The sequence below is a fragment of the Cydia splendana genome, chromosome 6, assembly GCF_910591565.1.
Source record: "Cydia splendana chromosome 6, ilCydSple1.2, whole genome shotgun sequence".
Lineage (NCBI taxonomy): Eukaryota > Metazoa > Arthropoda > Insecta > Lepidoptera > Tortricidae > Cydia > Cydia splendana.
The window spans coordinates 23,971,373-23,992,581 of record NC_085965.1 but is presented as its reverse complement, the minus strand read 5'-3'; the positions used below and the strand labels follow the sequence as shown (position 1 = coordinate 23,992,581).

Sequence of the window (21,209 nt, the reverse complement as noted above, 5' to 3'; positions counted from 1 at the left end):
TAGTGCGCTATGATCCGTAACAACCGTAAAATGAGTCCCATCAACGTACGGCCTAAATTTTTCTATTGCAAACACGACACTCAACAGTTCCCTTTCTGAAGCTGAATATTTTACCTCTGTATCGGTTAGTTTCCGACTTAAATAAGCTACCAGCTGGTCCACTTCAGCCACTCTCTGACAAAGAACTGCTCCAATGCCTGAACTGGATGCGTCACACTGAATGATGAATGGCTTCGTGTAGTCGGGACACGTCATCACCGGCGTTGAAGTTAACAAGGTCTTTAGCCTTAACCAGGCTGTTTCAGCCTCCTCAGTCCAGACCAACTTCTTCTTCTTACCCTTGGTTAAATCGTGAAGAGGAGCCGCCACCATTGCAAAGTCCTTAACAAAGCGCCTGTACCAACTTGCGAGCCCTATAAACCTCTTTAATTCCGTAAACGTTTTGGGTCTAGCAAAGTTCAATATGGCCTCTACCTTTTCCGGATCTGTTCTAAGACCATCCTTGTCGACGATGTAACCAAGGAATCTTAGATTAGACCTAGCGAACTTACACTTATCCACATTAATTGTCAGGTTAGCCTTCTTCAAAACCGTCATAACTTTCCTTAACAGGCGTAAATGCTCTTCAAAGGTCGGTGAACAAATAACAATGTCATCGAGATATGCCCAGACTTTCCCTTCCTCAGCTTGAAACAGAATGTCCATAAGTCTTTGCTGAGTCTGAGACGCGTTCACTAACCCAAACGGCATGACCTTAAAATGAAACAGCCCTCTGCCTGGAACCGCAAATGCTGTTTTCTCTTTGCTACCTTCCTCCAGTTGAATTTGCCAAAAGGCAGATTTTAAATCGATGGTACTTAAGAATTTAGCATTACGTAAACTATCTAATATATTCGCTACTCTAGGCAAAGGGTACGTATCTCGTTTGGTAACCTTATTTAACTGTCTGCTATCCAAACATAATCTATTTTCGCCATTAGGCTTTTTAACGATTAGCACAGGCGAGCACCAAGAGCTGTAAGATGGTTCTACTACGTCTTTGGCCAACATGTCCTCTAATTCCTTTTCAATTGCTTGTTTTACAATAGGCGAGAAATTGTACTGTTTTTGATGAATAGGTTTACTTTCACCAGTGTCTATACTATGTTTTAAGAAGTTCGTTCTCCCTAACCCATTTCCGACTGTGCTCTTCATTTCTTCTATCAACTCTTCCAAACACCCCAGCTGACTCGAAGTGAGATTTTCTCTGGCTATGATCACCGGTGCGTGTGTTACAGTAATCGCAGCAATTTCCATATTACTATCTAAGCTTTTACCCCTAAACTTATACCCAATGCCGAATTCCTCAAAAAAATCTTGCCCTAAGACAAAATCTTGTTTTAAGGCTGGCATGATCATAACCCGAACTACCTTAAACTGATCGTCGAAGTTAATGGGCACATCAACAATTTCCGTAATCTGGTGTGCAACGCCATCAGCCACTGACATCTCAATGGGATCTCTCTTAACGGACTTTAACCCGAGTCTCGTAAGAGTCTTAGCAAATCGTGCATTAACAACCGTGCGACATGCTCCACCATCGAGCAATCCTAATACACACTCATAACCTAAAATACTTAGAACTACATATTTCCCATTATCATTGTTTTTCCTTACTACTAAAGGGCACAAATCACTATCATTATGGGCGAAAAACTTCTTTATTGTGTCCAACCATGTTTGCCACTCTCCACTTTCACGTCCTAGGGAGAAATTCAGTTGGCAGGACTCGAACTTCTCCCTTGGTCTTTTCCCTGACAACCACAATCCTTTGTCGTCATCCCAAACTTCCCACATCTGTAGCAAAATAGTCGCTGTTTTGGCATCGAACACTGCCTGAAGAAATGGCCGTATTGTATTACGGGGATCGATCCTCGGTCCTCCAACTTACAAGTCTAGCCCGCACGCCACTGGACCACCAAGACTCATGGCTAGCGGCCGTAAATTGGCAACCAGTTACAGCGCCTTTAAACCATTGCAGCTTATTCCAAAGACATAAGGTCTATTATCGAATGATGTCGATAATCCTAAGTTGACTTAGTGACATCATAATAACGAATATAAAGTAAAATGAAGTGTCGACAGATTGATCGAGCTTTTAATCGACTAACGGCCCCGTCCGGCGATGATATGGCTTCAATTGTCTCGTTTTATTGTGTGTGCAAATGCGCACAAAGGTGTCCATCCTACAAGAAGTGGGAGTTACTGTCAGGCTGTCAACCATCTGTCTTCGCAGAATTTTTGAATTCTTTGGACACATAGCCAGAAAGAAAAATGACAACCTGGAAATGCTTCTGGTAACGGGGAAAGTCCAAGGAAGGCGACCACGTGGAAGAAGTCCAATGCGATGGACAGATCAGATCCGCGAAGGCACTAAATCTAAAATCCACGATGCACTGCACACTGCTGAAGATCACAACAAGTGGAAGGAGTTAGTCCACAAAATAATTCGTGGAGGCCACGACCCTCAGCAATGAGGAATACGACACAAGGAGGAGGATTACGTGTGCATTTTTCTTGTCCAGCAACTGACATAATTTTGATGTCATAATGTAAGTTTGGATTGGCCTCCAGGACTGTCCCGTACTGCCCCGGTTAGTCCCACAGCCTGGCCACCCGAATGTAAACACCGTGCTAATGCTAAGCGACGTCGTGTTTTCATATTCATGCCCATTCCCCCTTGTTTTAACCAAAACACGTTTTGCAATTCGTTTGCCGTGAAAAATATGCGCGTCTGTCGTCTGAGGCGTTTTTTCATTTTTAACAAGTTCATACATTGTAATGCTGTTAATTCTGGGGGCCGGTTCAGGTTCAACATCATGTTACGGTTTTGATACGACCTTGACGATTATTTAGGTGCTTGGCGCGCATCTCACGCACGACTTTCACTTCATTTCGCATGCACCAATCAGCGTGAGCGATCTTCAAGGAATCAACACCATAACAAGTTACTTAATCTGAATTGAGCTCCAGGGTTCTATTTAAATTTACAAGTAGATTTTAAAATGCATTTCTCGCTTTTCAGCAGCGGTTGTATTTAGTCCTTAAAATTGGGATGTCGACTGCATTTTCGTCCGGCTAAAGATATAAAAGATAATAGGGTTTGGCAATTTTTATGACTGGCAATACATCGTGACGTCACCATGTAACGTCGCTATTGCTTAGAAGCCGTTTCGATGTATGGAAAATAAGGAAATAGCGATATTGTCTGTAAAATATTGCGTTTATGTATATTGTTGTAATACAACTAACTAATTAACTATTTTGGTTCAGCGATCCAAAGAGAATCATGAAGAATGAAGAATCATGAAGAGAGAGAGAGAGAGAAGTGAATATTGTATGGTTGTAATACAATATTTTTTAAATAAAATGTAAGGAATCGAATGGTACCATTATTTCTTTCCTATTTAGAAGTTAAAAAAAATATTTTATGAACTGTTGAGTTCTTGTATTTTTTATTATACCCATATATTTTGTAAGTTTCCAGTTTATTGTGATAAATTGCTCATTTTCTATCTATTTAACTTTTTGTGAGATAGAAGGTGATCCAGAAGGGAGGTCTCGACCCTCATTACTGAGGATTACGACGCAAGGAGGATCTATTTAACTAGATTTAGTTATAAAATTCAACACTTGTCAACAACCCTACTATATACTGTAACAAAGACTAGTATTCTGTACAAATATGCAGTCTCATTGTTGAGGTTATTGGTGGGGGCAAGTGGACATTTCCCATATTATGACCTTATTTTGTTCATAATTCATAAAATATTGACAATCTCACCAACTTCTTTATTTCTTTTGAAAAACTATTAAATGGTCTATAAATGAGGGCTAGTTTTATCACGTTAGCTAAATAGCAACCAGAGATATAAAAGAAATACTAAGATTTATATTTTTGTCCATTGGTACAACTACAGTTTGTACCTATGGACTGTATGATATTAGGCAGGTTTTTTACAGTCACTTGCAATAATATGTTACACAACGAAGGCCGCAAAAATATCTGACACGAGCCATAAGAGCCTGTCACATATGTTTGCGGCTTTCGAAGAGAAACATATTATCGCAGGTGACTGTACTTATGGACAATATTATTCGTACAACATTTCAGCAGTTACTTTGGACTTGATAGAGTCTCCAGGGTCTACAAAGACCTCGGATCGACGAATAAAGCTTGATTTTTCGTTAGTCAAGGTGTCCATAGGTACCTACACTACTCTACTTCCTTTTTTTAACCATAGTACTATTTAGTTATCAATTAAACATCTGCCGGAATGCGAAAACTGGAGAATAGAATAATGTCACCTTGAAGCTTATTTTGTGGTTACACACACACTTGTATCATTTACCGAATTCACAAAAATCATTTATATTGTGAGGATAAAAATTTACTTATAGGCATATTTCCTTTTTTAAAGCAGAAACAAATATCTCCGTACATTTATAAATATGGTGAATAACTATTGTTAGTAATATAAGAACATTCATTTTTTTTTAAGTTCACGGTGTTAGTCTATCGCTATGATTCGGTTAAGTTGTGTTCTAATGTATGGGGAAGACAAACAAATTATAGCCAGCCTTTTATGAATGTAGTATGATACCTTTGGGTATGGTGCTGTACCCACGCTAGCGTCCCCTTCCCTCCCCCTGCCGCAACCCCCCCTTTTTGCATGAAATAAGTCCCGGTTGACGGTTTTTATTCATTGTTGAGAAAAGTATTAGAATTAGGAATAAAGTGTCAAGGTAAGAAATAATCCTTAATAAATTCTAAACAAAAAAGGTTATATGCAACTTTTTGGTAAGACTCACCATATTCATGTATTAACTTGTTGAAGTTCAATATAACATAGTATTTACGTGATAGTACTGCAAGAAATCTTATACGGAGAATAAGCTTGCAAGGTTATTCTCCGTGTAGGATTTCTTTCTGTACTATTACGTACTATGTTATATTGAACTTCAACAAGTTTTTCAACGGTTAAATTTTGTCGAAGTTCATCTAGCCATAACATGAATATAGTGCGTCATATCAAAAAATGAATATAACCTTTTTTATTAAGAATTTAATAGGGATTATTTCTTTCATTGACACTTTTTTCCTATATTGTATACTTTCCCCAAAAAATGAAAAAAACTGTGAACCAGGACATATTTCATGCAAAAAGGGTGTTGCGGCAGGGGGAAGGAAGGGGACGCTAGCGTGCGTAAAGAACCATACCCAAAGGTATCATACCTACTACATTCATAAAAGGCTGGCTATAATTAGTTTTTCAAAAAACACAATTTGACCGAATCACTAGTAGTTCTTTAAAATACCGGCAGTGTCCACGCACAGGTAAAACCGTCCACAGATACAGCACCAACTTGCCCCTGAATACTCACGTGTTGACTTTAGGTCAGGGAGACCAAGGAGAGTTGAAATAAAATTTACGTTTTCCTTCTTTTCCTAACAGTTACATGACGCCATCTGTCTGTGTGTCACCAGGCTGTATCTCATGAACCGGCTATAGTTATTTGCTAGACAGTTGAAAATTTCACAGATGTTGTAGGTATTTCTGTTGCCTCTGCCTCTATAACAACAAATACTAAAAAGTACGGAACCCTCTCGGTGGGCGAGTCCGATTCGCACTTGTCCGGTTTTTTGTGTTTAGCGCATACCTACTTATTTATTCGGGTGGAAGTTGTTTGTTCCTAACATTTACCACGCATTTTCGCTAACAATCGACGAATATCATTATGTACCTTGTTGTATTCGAAAACAAAAGCCATTCTGCTATTAGAAAACAGATTACATTTCCCTTCGGTCGTGTTTTAATTTTAATTTATCGCCACTCGTTGCGAATTTCCTACTTTTCGCACTTGTATATATCTTAATGTACTATTACAGTACATATGGTGCTACTTTACCGCCCTAGAGCGGTAATTAGCACAAAATTTAAAGGGCCATATATACCTACCTACTGTAAAACGTACAATATATACTTGGTCAAGCAGATCTTGTCAGTAGAAAAAGGGCGGCAAATGTGAAAAATTTAGGCGCGAAGGGATATCGCCCCATAGAAAATTTGAATTTCGCGCCTTTTTTTACTGACAAGATTTGCTTGACCAGCTATACGTACGCTCATAGCGCGCAGCTGCATAATAAAATCTATATCTATATCTACTCCAACATTATTACATAGGTACACACGGTGAACATAGTAATAGTGCAACATACCACGAGGCAGGATATTGCTGGCCGTCGCCCGTGAAATTGACACGGCCGTATTAGCCGATATATTAAATATCCAATACACGGCGCGGGATATTGACCTGTTTCGATATGTAGCTAAATTTAAATATGTAGATATACTAGTATATTGTAAACTTGCAAGTTGCGTCGTCGCGAAATCGTATGGAATTTTCGTAACTCGACAAAAAATTACATACATCTGCCCAGAACGAGGAACTCATCAAACTAACCAATATTTTAAATAAAAATCGGCTGTAAAGGAAATAATCCATCCGTAGATAGGTATACAGTTGATATCTGTTCTTGTTGAACAAAAATAATCCAGATATAAATCATTTTGAAATATAACCGAATAAGCCAAAAAAGTAACAAACGAAACGGTATAATTGCTATACTGATATATTGAAGAAAGAATCATCCGTTGTTTTTCAAAAATGGAACATTGCCCGTCGACAGATTGATGGCGCAGCGACGTCAAATAAATCGAATGAATGAACGATGCCATGTAGCGGCAATTACGAGAATGAATGAACGAAACGAATCATTTCATTCGTAATTAATCCATACGCGTATGTGGGCCGAAGTATTTGGAACACTGGAGTGGCATTCAGACTTTAATAAATTGTTTTTCATATGTTATTACTCGTAAATGGAACAATGAATAGTTTACTTTTCAAGTTGACATCTAATTGAAAGTTTCGTCCTTTGGGCTTTGTTTTACTTCAAGCCATGGTTGATTCGAGTAGCGGGAGCATATTTATTGATATTACATTGAATTAAACCCTAGGTATCTTGTCCTGGCAGCGCCGTTAGTCGAACGGGCCCGCACTCCATCACTTAGAACTAAGAAATACTTGTGATAGCTTTCCCTTGAAAAACCACGCATCTTTTTATTTAGGTACCATGTCGGTGGCAAACTCATGGTAAGTGATTACTACGGTAACCGCTAAGGTGACATGAGGACGCCTGCAACTCCAGAGGGTCCAGAGGTGTCATTTCAGAAACGTACCTACACTTCTTTATTCAGCCCTGTTCTACAGTCCTTCGAGAAAACCTGGGAGTTATTCCGAAGGACTTGAGTAGGTAGTACCTATAAACCTATTAAGCAGTTATTTACACTCAAAGATTGAGCCATTATAGGTAACAAATGTGGGGTAAAGCGATCGTTTCTGGGCAATTGCCGCGGGCAGTCGGTCGGCTGCCCCGGCCAGTGGGGCATGCGGTCGACGGGGTAAAGTGCGTGTTTCTTATGGAGCATTGGGTCATTTAAAATGTTTATTTGAAATTGATCTAATGTCATTGCTACTGCAAGTAACGTTTTATCAATGTCTAAACCACTAGTGTAAAATTTAATTTACACAAGGGGTTCTATTTGTAAACTGTCTATTCTATAGCCGAATATTTTTCGAATCCATTCGGCCATTTTTGAATTAATCCTCCCAACTTCCATGTTTATTACTTAAAAGCATAATACATTGCGCGATCTCGTGGGTCCGATTTGCCCTGAACTCCCTAACTCTTATTACACTCAACACAAGTAATTTTTAGGGGCCTCATGAAATTGGTTAATGTAACTCGCTTTTTAGAAGTTTATTGACCGAGCGAGCGCGAAGCGCGAGCATAGAGTTGTTGTTAAAGAAGAAGAGTTCGTTTTCGTGTTAGTTTCTGCGATTGGGCAAAAATGTTTCCAATGGCTTTTATAAAGATCGCATTTCTCACCGATATTCTCGTAAAATTTTGTGAGCATGTTCGATATAATTGATATTTTGTCAATAAGGTTTTTTTTTGTAACTGACTATACCGACTCACTCACAGATCTACTAGTCTGAAATAATTATGCGCTAACGTCTGCGTAACTTAAATACTCTATAGGTACATCTCTTTCGCACTAATAAGCCAGTTCGAGCGAGATGCATAGCTTTAAAGTTACGCTCACGCTAGCGAAAATGTCAGTGTCAAACTGGTAGCCGTAGACACCTAACTATAGTTACAGTTATAGTTATAGTTAGTTGAGAATTAGTTACTAGCACCCAAAAGAAAAGGATGAGAACCTACATGACATACCTAAAGTTTTTTGTTCTTATTTACTGACAAATTTGATTTGACCAACTAGTTTCCGGTTCTCACCCAACACTGTTTCTTCGCAACATTCGCACTCCATTTTTACGCGGACGTGATCGTAAAACTCAACTTAACCGACGTTAAACATTTTACAAGTAGTTCTCCATCACTTCGGCTATAAAATTACATTTCAAGCGCGTAAAGTTACAATGCAATGTAACGCTCCATTACCCCAAATTACTAGTTGTTAACTTATTTAAACTTTTTGTTTAAGTTCGATGTCTGCGTTGGGTACCTCCCATAAATTTTTGCGGCAGTAAAACTTTATAAGATACACCGATGGACAATAGGCCCGATTCGAACTTTAAGATACGCCAATTAATAGATCTAGAAACAATATGGATTAGATATGTCAGTGTCAAATGTGACGTTTCTTCAAACAAAAACGTCACTTAAAGTTCTTAAAGTTCGAATCGGGCAGAGAGGGAGAGGCTTAGTAATGGGACCCTTTTGGGAAATGTTTTTTAGTTCCAAATCAAGACAAATGTTGCCGTCTCGGATTGTATCTCTCTTTATTGTCGGCTTATCACCAAACTCCTAATATGAAAATATGCTGGGAAACATAAAAACTTCCGCCGTAATCGTTCTCGCGACGAAACTTGCCCCGGGGGCGTCAGTAGGCCGCCGTCGTCGGAGACGGAACGACGTAACTCACGGTAGTATTGTTGGGTAACAAGCAGCTAAATAACCCATTTCAATTGCAGTATGACACTCCAGAGAGTCATTTTCAAAAAAATATGTCTGCGGTCTGCGGTATGAAAAGAGTCGTGACAAGTAGACGCCACCACAGACATATTCGCAGACAATTACCCCAAAACGCTGTGAATACCACTTATCATATTACCTATAAGTGGTATTCAAAGCGTTTAGGGGTCATTGTGTGCGAATATGTCTGTGGTGGCGTCTAATTGTCAATATATAGGTACCGATCTCGATTGACTATTGTAATACGTAGGGGAAGTACGGACAAAATGACAGGGTGTTTTGATTTTGAATCATATATCTTTATTTATTGTAATTGTGATCAGTCTCATACATTGAAAATCATCTTAGGTTCATTGACTACTAGTAATACAGTCTTTTAATTGAATAGGAACTATATAAAATTTAATATTAATAAATAAGTGGACGAATGAAAAAAAACATTTTGTCCATATAGTATGGACAAAATGACACACTAAATATGGGTATAATGACATACCAAAATTTTAAGAACAAAGCTCGCAAATAAATGTTTTAGTCTTCTTTGAGACATCAGCACAAGAAGCGTGAGCCCAACGAAAACAACTCATGCATCTTAACCAGCTTTCTCCCGGCTTAGACCGCGAATAAAGATCATTGCAATTGTGGGAACACTCGATTGACATCATGTGTTTTAACAGAAACACAGAATTGTTCTGATAAGAACAGTTGCGATCGACTGACACTCTGCGATTAAACAGAGAAACAGGACGTGCCCTGACAAGGGCAGTTTTATGTTGCTCTGAGAAGAACATTTTACGTCGCCCTGATAAGGGCAGTTTGCGTGCTCTGAGAAGAGCAGTTTTATATTGTCCCGAGAAGGACAGTTTAATATCCGGAGCCTGCAGCATCCTCGTCGATCTCGTCGTGTCTTCCAATCAGCGAGCGCGTAGCAGCGAAGCGAGGCACGGCGATCCGACGACACGATGTTTACTCCACGGCGGCCGGCGAGCGAAAGGGCTGGCGCCGGCGGCCAACTCAGTTTTATTCCAGCGCGGCACGCGCCGCGCCTGCGCAGTGGCACGCGCGCGCTCTCGCTCTGGCACGCGCCCGCGCACCGTATATCTCCATCTCACTCTATTGTAAATACGTCTCTTTCTTGCTTTTCTCAAATTGTGTATAAATACCGTGAGTTTTGTAAATAAATTATCATTCTTGTACATACTACAAAGCGTTTCACTTCTACTACAAACCTTCTGATACACCAGTAGCCATAGCTTGCTAAAGTGGTGACCCCGACGTGATTTGAACACGCAACCTTCTGATACCGGGAATCGAACCCGGAGCCTGCAGCATCCTCGTCGATCTCGTCGTGTCTTCCAATCAGCGAGCGCGTAGCAGCGAAGCGAGGCACGGCGATCCGACGACACGATGTTTACTCCACGGCGGCCGGCGAGCGAAAGGGCTGGCGCCGGCGGCCAACTCAGTTTTATTCCAGCGCGGCACGCGCCGCGCCTGCGCAGTGGCACGCGCGCGCTCTCGCTCTGGCACGCGCCCGCGCACCGTATATCTCCATCTCACTCTATTGTAAATACGTCTCTTTCTTGCTTTTCTCAAATTGTGTATAAATACCGTGAGTTTTGTAAATAAATTATCATTCTTGTACATACTACAAAGCGTTTCACTTCTACTACAAACCTTCTGATACACCAGTAGCCATAGCTTGCTAAAGTGGTGACCCCGACGTGATTTGAACACGCAACCTTCTGATACCGGGAATCGAACCCGGAGCCTGCAGCATCCTCGTCGATCTCGTCGTGTCTTCCAATCAGCGAGCGCGTAGCAGCGAAGCGAGGCACGGCGATCCGACGACACGATGTTTACTCCACGGCGGCCGGCGAGCGAAAGGGCTGGCGCCGGCGGCCAACTCAGTTTTATTCCAGCGCGGCACGCGCCGCGCCTGCGCAGTGGCACGCGCGCGCTCTCGCTCTGGCACGCGCCCGCGCACCGTATATCTCCATCTCACTCTATTGTAAATACGTCTCTTTCTTGCTTTTCTCAAATTGTGTATAAATACCGTGAGTTTTGTAAATAAATTATCATTCTTGTACATACTACAAAGCGTTTCACTTCTACTACAAACCTTCTGATACACCAGTAGCCATAGCTTGCTAAACAATAAATGCAGGGGCAGTCTTCTTCATCCTCGTTTTTGGCGGCAAATTCTTCATTATTAGAGCTGGAATCGATAGTTTGAGCAAATTGACGCTCCCGCGGCATCTCTCCTAGAGAGTAACAATCAAAAGTAAATAATCAAAACACTACGGACAAAACGACACACGTTACGGACAAATGACAAACACTATGTCGTTTTGTCCATCGTATAGGCATGTCATTTTGCCCAAATGTACACAACAAACATTAAAAATCATATTTAATAAAATCGATTGAAAATTGTATTAATACTAACTCAAATCACAAGTTTATATCATAAGTCTTCCATTTTAGTAAATATAATATACAAATATAACACAAAACTCACCAAAAATCCGAAGAAATCAATAAATAAAATAAATTTTTGTGGACACGAAACACGTTCTCAATCGTAACTTCAAAGAGACTGACCCAATGGCGCTGGGTTTCTCGCAGGATTGTAAAAATGGCCGCCGTCACGTGTTTTTATGTTCGTGACCTCGCTATAACCCGCCAAATTCGAAATAAACCCGCTATGTCGTTTTGTCCGTATATGCCATTTTGTCCGTATTTCCCCTACACCTTTCACAGTTCCCAAGAATTAAAAAAAATAACCACAATTTCACAACCCCATTTCGCAAAATATAAATAATCCCGTCTCTATCTTATATCGAGTTATATCCCAAGCCAAAAGCCGTATGTCACCAGCAAACCCGGAGAAATACAACTTATAGCCACAGATAACATCTCCCGAAACAGGCCTCAACTTTGTGCCAAATAAACTTCCATTCATATTCGATTTATTTATATTTGCTTCTCACTTTTACATATTAGGGTACTGGTAAGCTAAAGCAGAACGAAAATAAATCGTATTCAATCTCAATGTGAATGTAGCGGGGGAAAATAGATCCCCAAGGGCCTCATTTCAAATGTGCTTGAGGCGTATTACAATTGTATCGAAAATGTATTAGTGGTACACACCACTAGCTTGCTCTAGAGCGCTACGCACTAAAATTAACTCATAATGGTGTAGGCGTTGTGAGTTGCCAAGAATCCCTGCCTGCAATACGTTATTACATAAATAATGATGCTAATAAGTGTTATGTGTAGCATACACATAGCATAACAGTAAAAATAGACGTCATTATTTCAGCCCACGGATACATGCAACTCAGGGGGTGTCACCTGCTGATTTGCCAACCCAACCCGTACACTCCTTTTTTCACTAGCCGATAAGTATAATATAAGTAGGTATCCCACTACTGCTAGGCAAAGGGGGACCCCTCTTTCCCGCTAATTAGTCCTATCCAATGCACTGAAACGAGACAGATGACCTCTGTGCTCGTTCATCAAAGTTATGGGCATTTAGTTACATATAAAGATGTTTTTACATAGAAAAGAATTATTGGGAAAAAATAAATTTATTCATAAAAATGTTCTCTGTCATCATTAAACTAATTAATTATAAGTTTGATTATATGTAAAGATGTTTTATATAAACTGTAAACATAAATAAATAGATAGAAAGATATATGGTTTACATAAAACATTGCAGACATTACTTATGGCAAAGTATGACAATATTAGTGTTCGCTTGATATAAAAAAAACTTAATTTTGTTAATTTCTAAAAAACTAGAGAACTGATATACATAATTTCATTGTTAAATGAGTCATTATATGTGTATGGTACATAGGAATTTAATAATTAGTCAATTCATTAAAATAAATATTTTCATTATACATATATGGAATAAGCAAATAAATTAAAAAATGAGAACCTGTTCTTGCTAATAATTGTTAAAACTATAGAAGCATATCATGATTCATTTATGTAGAATGTAATTAAGTAAGGCATTGAAATTTTATAATATCTTATAAGCTAAAATTTGCATACAATTCTTGAGTGTATTTATGTATGGATGTAGACCAAGAAAAATCTAATTTTGTAAGCCATTGTGGGATCAGAAGGATTTGGAGGCTTAAGGGTAGTGTATTTTAGTCAATTTATTTAGTATATTGTATATAAAAGTGGAACATTTAATTAATAAAAGATCATGTCTTTACTAGTACTAATGGAATTTTTATAAGGAAAGTTCAGTTGTAAAAAAAAAACATGAAAATAGTGTTTGTATTGTTAAATGATGCAATAGAAAATAAGATTATAAGCTTAAGAATTAGTTTTAGCCATAAATAAGAGTGGGAATACTCCAAAATTCCTCATAAACATGCAAATAAAATGTTAGATTGTTTTTGTCCATTACTTCAAAAGTATAGAGTTTTGATGAAAGAAATTTATTGAAAATCGTAGATAAAAAATAAATACATCCAATTTAGCTTAAAAAATCACTTGAAAACTAGCAATTATTGTAAAAAGTAAGAAAAACAATTCTCATAGGAAAATTTGCAGTATACGGGGTCATTGAAAAATGGACCTTAATTTCATATATATAAAGTTCAAATTTGCTTGCACTCCCTAGCTAAAAAAAATGCATGATGTGGTTGTTAGAAGAGTACAAAGATATTTTAGGCGACGATGGTGACGATGGTGACGAAGTCGACGATTGTAACCATGGTTACGAACAAAACAAAATAATACCAAAATTTAGGGGGTATAAATAGACGGGCCAAAAGCCTAGGAGATTCATTCAGTCTACAGCAGCCAAACCAAGAAGAGCTCCAGAAGAAGAACTAAGAAGAGGATCCAGAGAAGCCCAAGGACCGAAGCGGAGCCCCAAAGGAGCAGCTTGGGACATCAGCGGAGCCTGGCAGGCTTTCCCCGAACATCATCGAGCGACTTCAGCGGAGCCCTAGCAGGCATTCTCCGAACATCTTCGAGCGACTTCAGCGGAGCCCTGGCAGGCTTTCCCCGAACATCTTCGAGCGACTTCAGCGGAGCCCTGGCAGGCTTTCCCCGAACATCTTCGAGCGACTTCAGCGGAGCCCTTGCGGGCATTCTCCGAACATCATCGAGCGACTTCAGCGGAGCCCTAGCAGGCATTCTCCGAACATCTTCGAGCGACTTCAGCTGAGCAAGTAGCTGAGCATCAGAGCAGGTTCCAGGGAATCCTGAGCTACCCACTTCAAAGAAGCCTTCAAGTCTCCGGGTGAGTGTTTATATATTCATAAAGTAGTGATTTTTATTGATTTGAAAAACTTAATACTGATTTTATTTTAGATTACTGTTGGCAGTGCAAATTCTTTATTGTTTTCTATGTTTTGCTATAAGTTGAGTGACTTATAAAATATGAATAAAATTAGAATAAAGCCTCGATTAATGAGAAAGAGCCTGGTATAGAAAAGTATGCCAAAATCCTGTTCAGATTTCATGATGTGGTGAACAACGGATAGCTGAGCGATGCCGTAAGTTAGCGGTTGTAAAGAAACCTCAACTGCTTTCTGTGTTCTATACCATATAGAATGAATTGAAACTTGAACAGTATATAATTTATTTATATTTATTTATTTTTGGGCTTTAATCTGGTTTTGTTTGTCGGGTAAATGTTTTGGAAGCATGTAAGAATTAGGGCTTAGATATTGTCTATCAGAATACTACTGCTTAAATAATTTACAGGGTCTGTGTCGTCATGGAACCTTCGCGCCTACCAGATCTCACGTGAAAGAAATACAATTTAAATGATTCTTTTTATATTCAACTTAAGTATAGACTCATAGCTTTGCAATTTTATGTACATTAGCTTTGTTTTAATCAAAGTTTTTAAATAATTTAGATTGAGCTTTAGATTTTCGTTCCGTTTCATAATAAAGCGCGTTGTTAGGCATACTGGTCAGTTTTTTTTCGTGGGATTTTTCTGCCAGTCCAGTAGGTTACAAAACCATGGTAGAGACTATTAGGGCTAGTTGTTAGGCAGGTAACATCATAGGGCTAAAAATAAATAAACCAAAATCAAAACTCGTCAACCAAAGTAGTATAAAATCAATTTTTCCGTTAATAAATGTCTTTAAACTTATTCTGTTGTTTGCTTTAATAATATGCCTCTCTCTCTAAAGATCCTGAGTTACTACTCTTCGCAATGTAGATTCCTACCACTTGATCACAAGCCTGGCCAATTTAGTTTATAAGATAAGCCACACATGCATGAAGCCCTGGATTTGTTAAGGTTAGAATTAGGATCTTCAATTATGGTAAGTATTTAGAGTTAGGAAAAATCTAGGCTAACTTTCAACTGTTTTAATTAAAAGGGTAATGAATTTTTGAGGGATATTCATTATAATCTTGGGCCGTGATCGTCTAGATAAGCATAGGTTAAGGGGTTCGTTTCAGCACACTCCCGCCACTCTTTACAAAATGAATCAAGGTCGTCTCACCATCTCCAATTTGGTCTGCCCCTATCCAGTCAGTGCCTATTAGTTTGGCCCATGCAGCGTCTAGGGTGTATTCGACAGAGGTGCCCTGCTCAAAGTGCCCAATCCCCCTTTAGCTTGAAACACACCACCTGTATAGTGTAGGTACCTAGATACACTCCTATTTTGAAGAAATACTTATATTTGCTTCTTCTTCTCCAGGTGCTTCTCCAACTAGTGAAGGTTAGCAGTCAACTCCGCATATGTATGTATGTCCTCGGCGAGGCGAAAGAGTTCGGCCACCCTTTTAATCCCGGTCAATTCTCGGACGTTACGCAACCACGATTTCCTTCGACCGCCATCTTTCCTTTTCATAATCATAATCATAATATCGTTTATTGCACCATGGTAAGCAGTTGTTACAAAAAATACAAAAGTATAAAAGTTTCTCATGGACCCCAGAAGGGTGTTGCAAGCATTTTCTTAAGCTAAGTATCAACCAAATTATTAAGGAACACAAACAAGCCTTAAAATTAAATGTATACAAATTATTGATATTAATTTACTTAAGAAAACTATCATTAAGGAATTCTGTGACAGAATAGTACGTTTTTTCTGTAAGGAACGATTTCAACTTTTTTTCGTATGCCGTGTCTCTTTCTTCTGCCTTTATATAGTTCGGGATGTGATTGTAATATTTGACTGCTGCATAATGAGGGCTTTTTCGGTATATTTCTAAATTTGGGACGGGTAATTCAAGCTTATATTTTAGTCTTTTATTTGGTAGCTCTCGGAATAAATGAATGTTTTTTCCTACATATATGCCTAATTCATACATATATATAGATGGTAGAGTGAGTATGCCAAGTTTAATAAAATGAGGTTTGCAACTTTCCCAATTTCGGATTCCTATTAATACACGAACACATTTTTTTTGCATCACGAATAAGTCGTGTGCATCTGTACTATTACCCCATGTTAAGATCCCATATCGTAACCATGAATTAGCGAAGGCATAGTAGGCGGTTAGAGCTGTTGCTAAGTTTGTAGTTTTGCGAAGCATAAAAAGTCCATACAGAAACTGGGATATTTTGGTTTTAGTGCATAGTATATGAGTTTTAAAATTAATATGGTTATCAAGTGTAATACCTAAGAGTTTGAAATGTTCTACTTCTTCAATGTCTGTTTCGTTAAGTGATAGTTTTAGTTGTAATGGCGTTCTTTGATACGGATAAAATTGAATTAATTTGGTTTTATTTGAGTTTATTGTGAGATTATGGTCGCGCATCCACTGATTAATATGATTTAAGGTATCTGCTAGCTTTACGTTGTAATTTTCGATTCTGTCAAAATTAAAAAGGAGGGAGACGTCATCTGCGAATAAAGTGCATTTGGAATCAATTTCTTTCGGTATATATAACAGAAATAAAAGACAGCCCAAAACACTACCCTGTGGGATTGAGCCTTTCATTTCTGTAATTTCAGACCGAACCGATTCTAATTGATGGCTAGATGGATTTTTCCAGCGACCTTATATATTTATAGAATATTTGCCAAGTGTTTGCCAACAATAGTACAGACGCATGATAAAGAGTGTATGTACAACATTTTTGATAGGTCAAATGCTGCACGCATGACAACCGCAGGCGATATCAGAAAATCAATTGGAACTGGAATTCGTTGCCCGAAAATAAGGTACCTATACTAAATGAGTTTTGAAGGTCACATAGGGTTAATGACGGTCAATACAATACAATCAATATTAGATTGATTTTACATTTCTATTGAATTTCAGTTTCCGAATATTACCCCAGGGGACCGTTAGGTAGATATTATTTTTGATTTACCGCTACACTATTTTCATGAAAACGTAAAGCAATCTTTGCAAGCCCGTTGGCTACGCTACGCTATGATAAACATTTCTGATGATACGCAAATAAAGGAAGCTTTTCCATTTAGCTAGGAGTTTGGTAGGGTGTCTACCAAGTCTCTACGCTCAACATTGCCTGAATTACACTGTAGTTGACCGAAATAAAACCACCTAAATCTAGGTTAGGGTCGACCTCAGGGCGGACGAAAACTAAAATGCAGATGGCGGGACGACCTAGATACATATATTTAATTACACAAACGGGTCTACCGCCATATAATTTCATTGTTTTTACTGCTGTGGTCACGGAAAGACCACTTCACTGCCTTTCCGTGACCACAGCTGGTGCAACTCAGCTGAAACGTCGGAATTTAATTTAAGGTAAAAACAATGAAATTATATCGCGGTAGACCCGTTTGTGTAATTAAATATGTGTACAAAACGCGAGAGTTTAAAGATCTAGATACATTTTGTAAAGAGTGGCGAGATTGTTGGTGCCAAATGAAGGCACGGAGGCATTCGGATGGCTATTGCAGCAGTTTTGCTGTTGTAGCGAGGAAAGGGCACGACCAAGCTCCATACCCCCATTTTCAGTAAAATATGTATTAAGTAGGTACGTCAGAGAGAAAATGTAAAAGTAAAACAAGTACTAGATAAGTCATAAAATATATTTTATTCTTTAACGAGAATATATCATTTATCACATCGGTTATTCTTATTCTAATTCCTATCTACATAAGTAACAAATACATTGGGAATGTCAAAATTAATATTATTTTGAAGTCTCGATACATTGCAAAGTACGTTAGGTATTATAATTAAAATTCTGATAAATTCGATACAAGATTGACTGAGGAAGATACCATATCAAATAAAATATAATAGGTTTTTCAAAACGGGGTCACTTAACTACATAGTTTTACAGTACATCTGGTGCTCCATTACGACACCCTGTGCTATATTATAATAAGCACATTACGTACCTACGTCGAAAATTTTAAGGGTCATATTATAAAAAATCTTTATTTTATACCTGTAAAACGTTGTAAAATAAAGATTATTTATAATAAAGAATTTCATAGAATACTAATTAATTACAGCCACCTGCCGTTATCGCTATATTTATTTTTAGAATATTTAGGTATTGTAATTATTTGCAGATAAATTTAAACATTTTAGAACATGCACCATATCATTGGAAAAGTGACTAGCTAATCTTACTAATATGTGTATTAAACTTATATAAGTGGTATATTATTTCAAGTTTCGCTTAAAATTGTAAATATTCATTTGGTCGATCTATCTGTATCTGATCTATATAGAGTATGCTGAAGTATTTTCAGAACTAGACTTATATAGCTAGTTTGTTAGTGCACGACACCTTGCACTTTGTGACTATGCGCTGAAACTTGGCACAGTTGATTCTTAGCTAGTCATGAGCAGATACAGACCGGGAGCCGTCGAGAGCCACCTCTCATTTAGTGAGGGGGGAGGGGGAAAGTTCGACGCTGCCGCGCTTCACTTGGAGCAACATTTCTCTAAAACTATACCCATACAACGGTGTGCAGTAACAAAGCAGCTATATACAACGTATACATTATACTTTGGAGTGTAGTTGTACAATTAATAGGTGTTTCTTATTTTCAGTATACTATCGTCGGTGTTCTTTGGATGTCTAAAGCTGAAAAAAAAACAAAATATTGTTTTAATATTAGCAATTCATATTAGGTTTCATTTGTCTTAAATTTAAATGATTCTTTTTTTTATCTAAATATTTAAAAGAAGCCTTTATCAATGAGCCTTGTAATGATTCTAAGAATCGTTACAAGTTCCATTTAGCTCCTAATAAACACAAGAGAGAAAAAACTCACAACAACAAATAAATCACTCGAAACTTATAATTAAAAAAAACCGGGCAAGTGCGAGTCGAACTCGCGCACGAAGGGTTCCGTACCATAATGCAAAAACGGCAAAAAAAAAAACGGTCACCCATCCAAGTACTGACCCCGCCCGACGTTGCTTAACTTCGGTCAAAAATCACGTTTGCTCTATGGGAGCCCCACTTAACTCTTTATTTTATTCTGTTTTTAGTATTTGTTGTTATAGCGGCAACAGAAATACATCATCTGTGAAAATTTCAACTGTCTAGCTATCACGGTTCGTGAGATACAGCCTGATGATAGACGGACGGACAGACGGACAGACGGACGGACGGACGGACGGACGGACGGACGGACGGACGGACGGACGGACGGACAGCGGAGTCTTAGTAATAGGGTCCCGTTTTACCCTTTGGGTACGGGACCCTAAAAATGCCCTAAATAGTGATTGGTAGGGTGGCAAGAAGGCTGGCTGCATTGCCCCTCTGGATAGCAATGCTAACCCGCTGAGCGAATTCAGGCCAGCCCTCTGGTCACCTGAAGCCTCTATATGGCGTTTCATATTATTTATACCTAATTTTCGTGGTTATTTTTGATTTATCATTAGAAAAAGCGGCCAAGTGCGAGTCGGACCCGCCCATGAAAGGTTCCGTGGCAGCAAGTAACATAATAAAATTGCGGTTTACGATGTATGACGTATAAAAAAAAAACTAGTTACTAGATGTCGTTCATACCAATTTTCGGTGGAAGTTTGCATGGTAATGTACATCATATATATTTTTTAGTTTTATCATTCTCTTATTTTAGAAGTTACAGGGGGGGGCGACACACATTTAACCACTTTGGAAGTGTCTCTCGCGCAAACTATTCAGTTTAGAAAAAAAAAATATTAGAAACCTCAATATAATTTTTGAAGACCTATCCATAGATAGATACCCCACACCTTCGAGCAACACCGGCTTCCGACACATCGGAAGGGAGGGGCCCAAGCGATATCTCACCGTACAAATCTTTCTGCCATTTTTCGCGGGCGGAAAGGTGCACACAGTCGCACTTCTCACACACTTACATACAAAATCCAATCTGTAATGACGACACAAATACATAGAAAATGACACACGTCAAAGACAAATCTTGCAAACCTCGATTTCTTTTTGTGTACGGACGAGTGACAAGTGTCACAACACGCACACTAACACATTTTCGTTGAAGTATGTTATTGTATTCTGAGAGATGAGAAGTCGGATTTGTCGCTCGACCGATTCGCAATTTGTACTGAGCGAGCAAAATCGATAAATCCAACAATTACATGAGACTAAAATATAATAATTGTGTTTGAATGTAATTAAACGTATGATATGTAAAAAAAAAAATTACATGTGAAATGTAACACTTTCTTTTTGTAAATTTGATGTCCCCGACCTCTTTTTACAACAAAAAACCGAGCAAACAGGCATTTTTGTGCAGCAGTGTTCACGCGCGCGTCTGGACTCGGTCTAGTGAAAAATCCAAGTGCAACTAGTTTTATTACCCGCGCTAGATTAGATTGACGCGCTAATCTTGTACCTCGGCAGAGGGGAAATAGTGCGAATGCCGCCTCCCTTCCGTGTTGCTCGAAGCCCCACACGTATGGGTTTGATGAAAAAAATTTTTTTGAGTTTCAGTTCTAAGTATGGGGAACCCACAAAATTGATTGTTTTTTTTTTGTCTGTTCAAACAGACATGACGAATCCATAAGGGTTCCGTTTTTTGCCATTTGGCTACGGAACCCTAAAAATGGATGGTACTATTGCGCTTTCGTAGGCACCTAAGTGGATCAAAAGATATTTTCAGTATGAGATAGCGACACGAGTCCTTCCTGTGGACATGTTAATCTCTAATGCTCA

At 38.7% G+C, this 21,209-nt stretch overlaps 2 protein-coding genes across 2 annotated transcripts in view; both read right to left on the bottom strand.

Annotated features, from left to right (window-relative positions):
- The window catches only part of LOC134791772 (uncharacterized), a 329,980-nt gene that overhangs the window by 73,215 nt on the left and 235,556 nt on the right, over positions 1-21,209 (bottom strand). The gene's annotated exons all lie outside the window — the stretch shown is intronic.
- LOC134791784 (sodium-independent sulfate anion transporter-like) overlaps positions 18,094-21,209 on the bottom strand; it is a 34,340-nt gene continuing 31,224 nt past the window's right edge. The window contains exon 14 of the mRNA XM_063762940.1: positions 18,094-19,124. Coding sequence (XP_063619010.1) covers positions 19,087-19,124 — 38 coding nt within the window. The 3' untranslated portion in view covers positions 18,094-19,086. The remainder of the gene's footprint in view (positions 19,125-21,209) is intronic.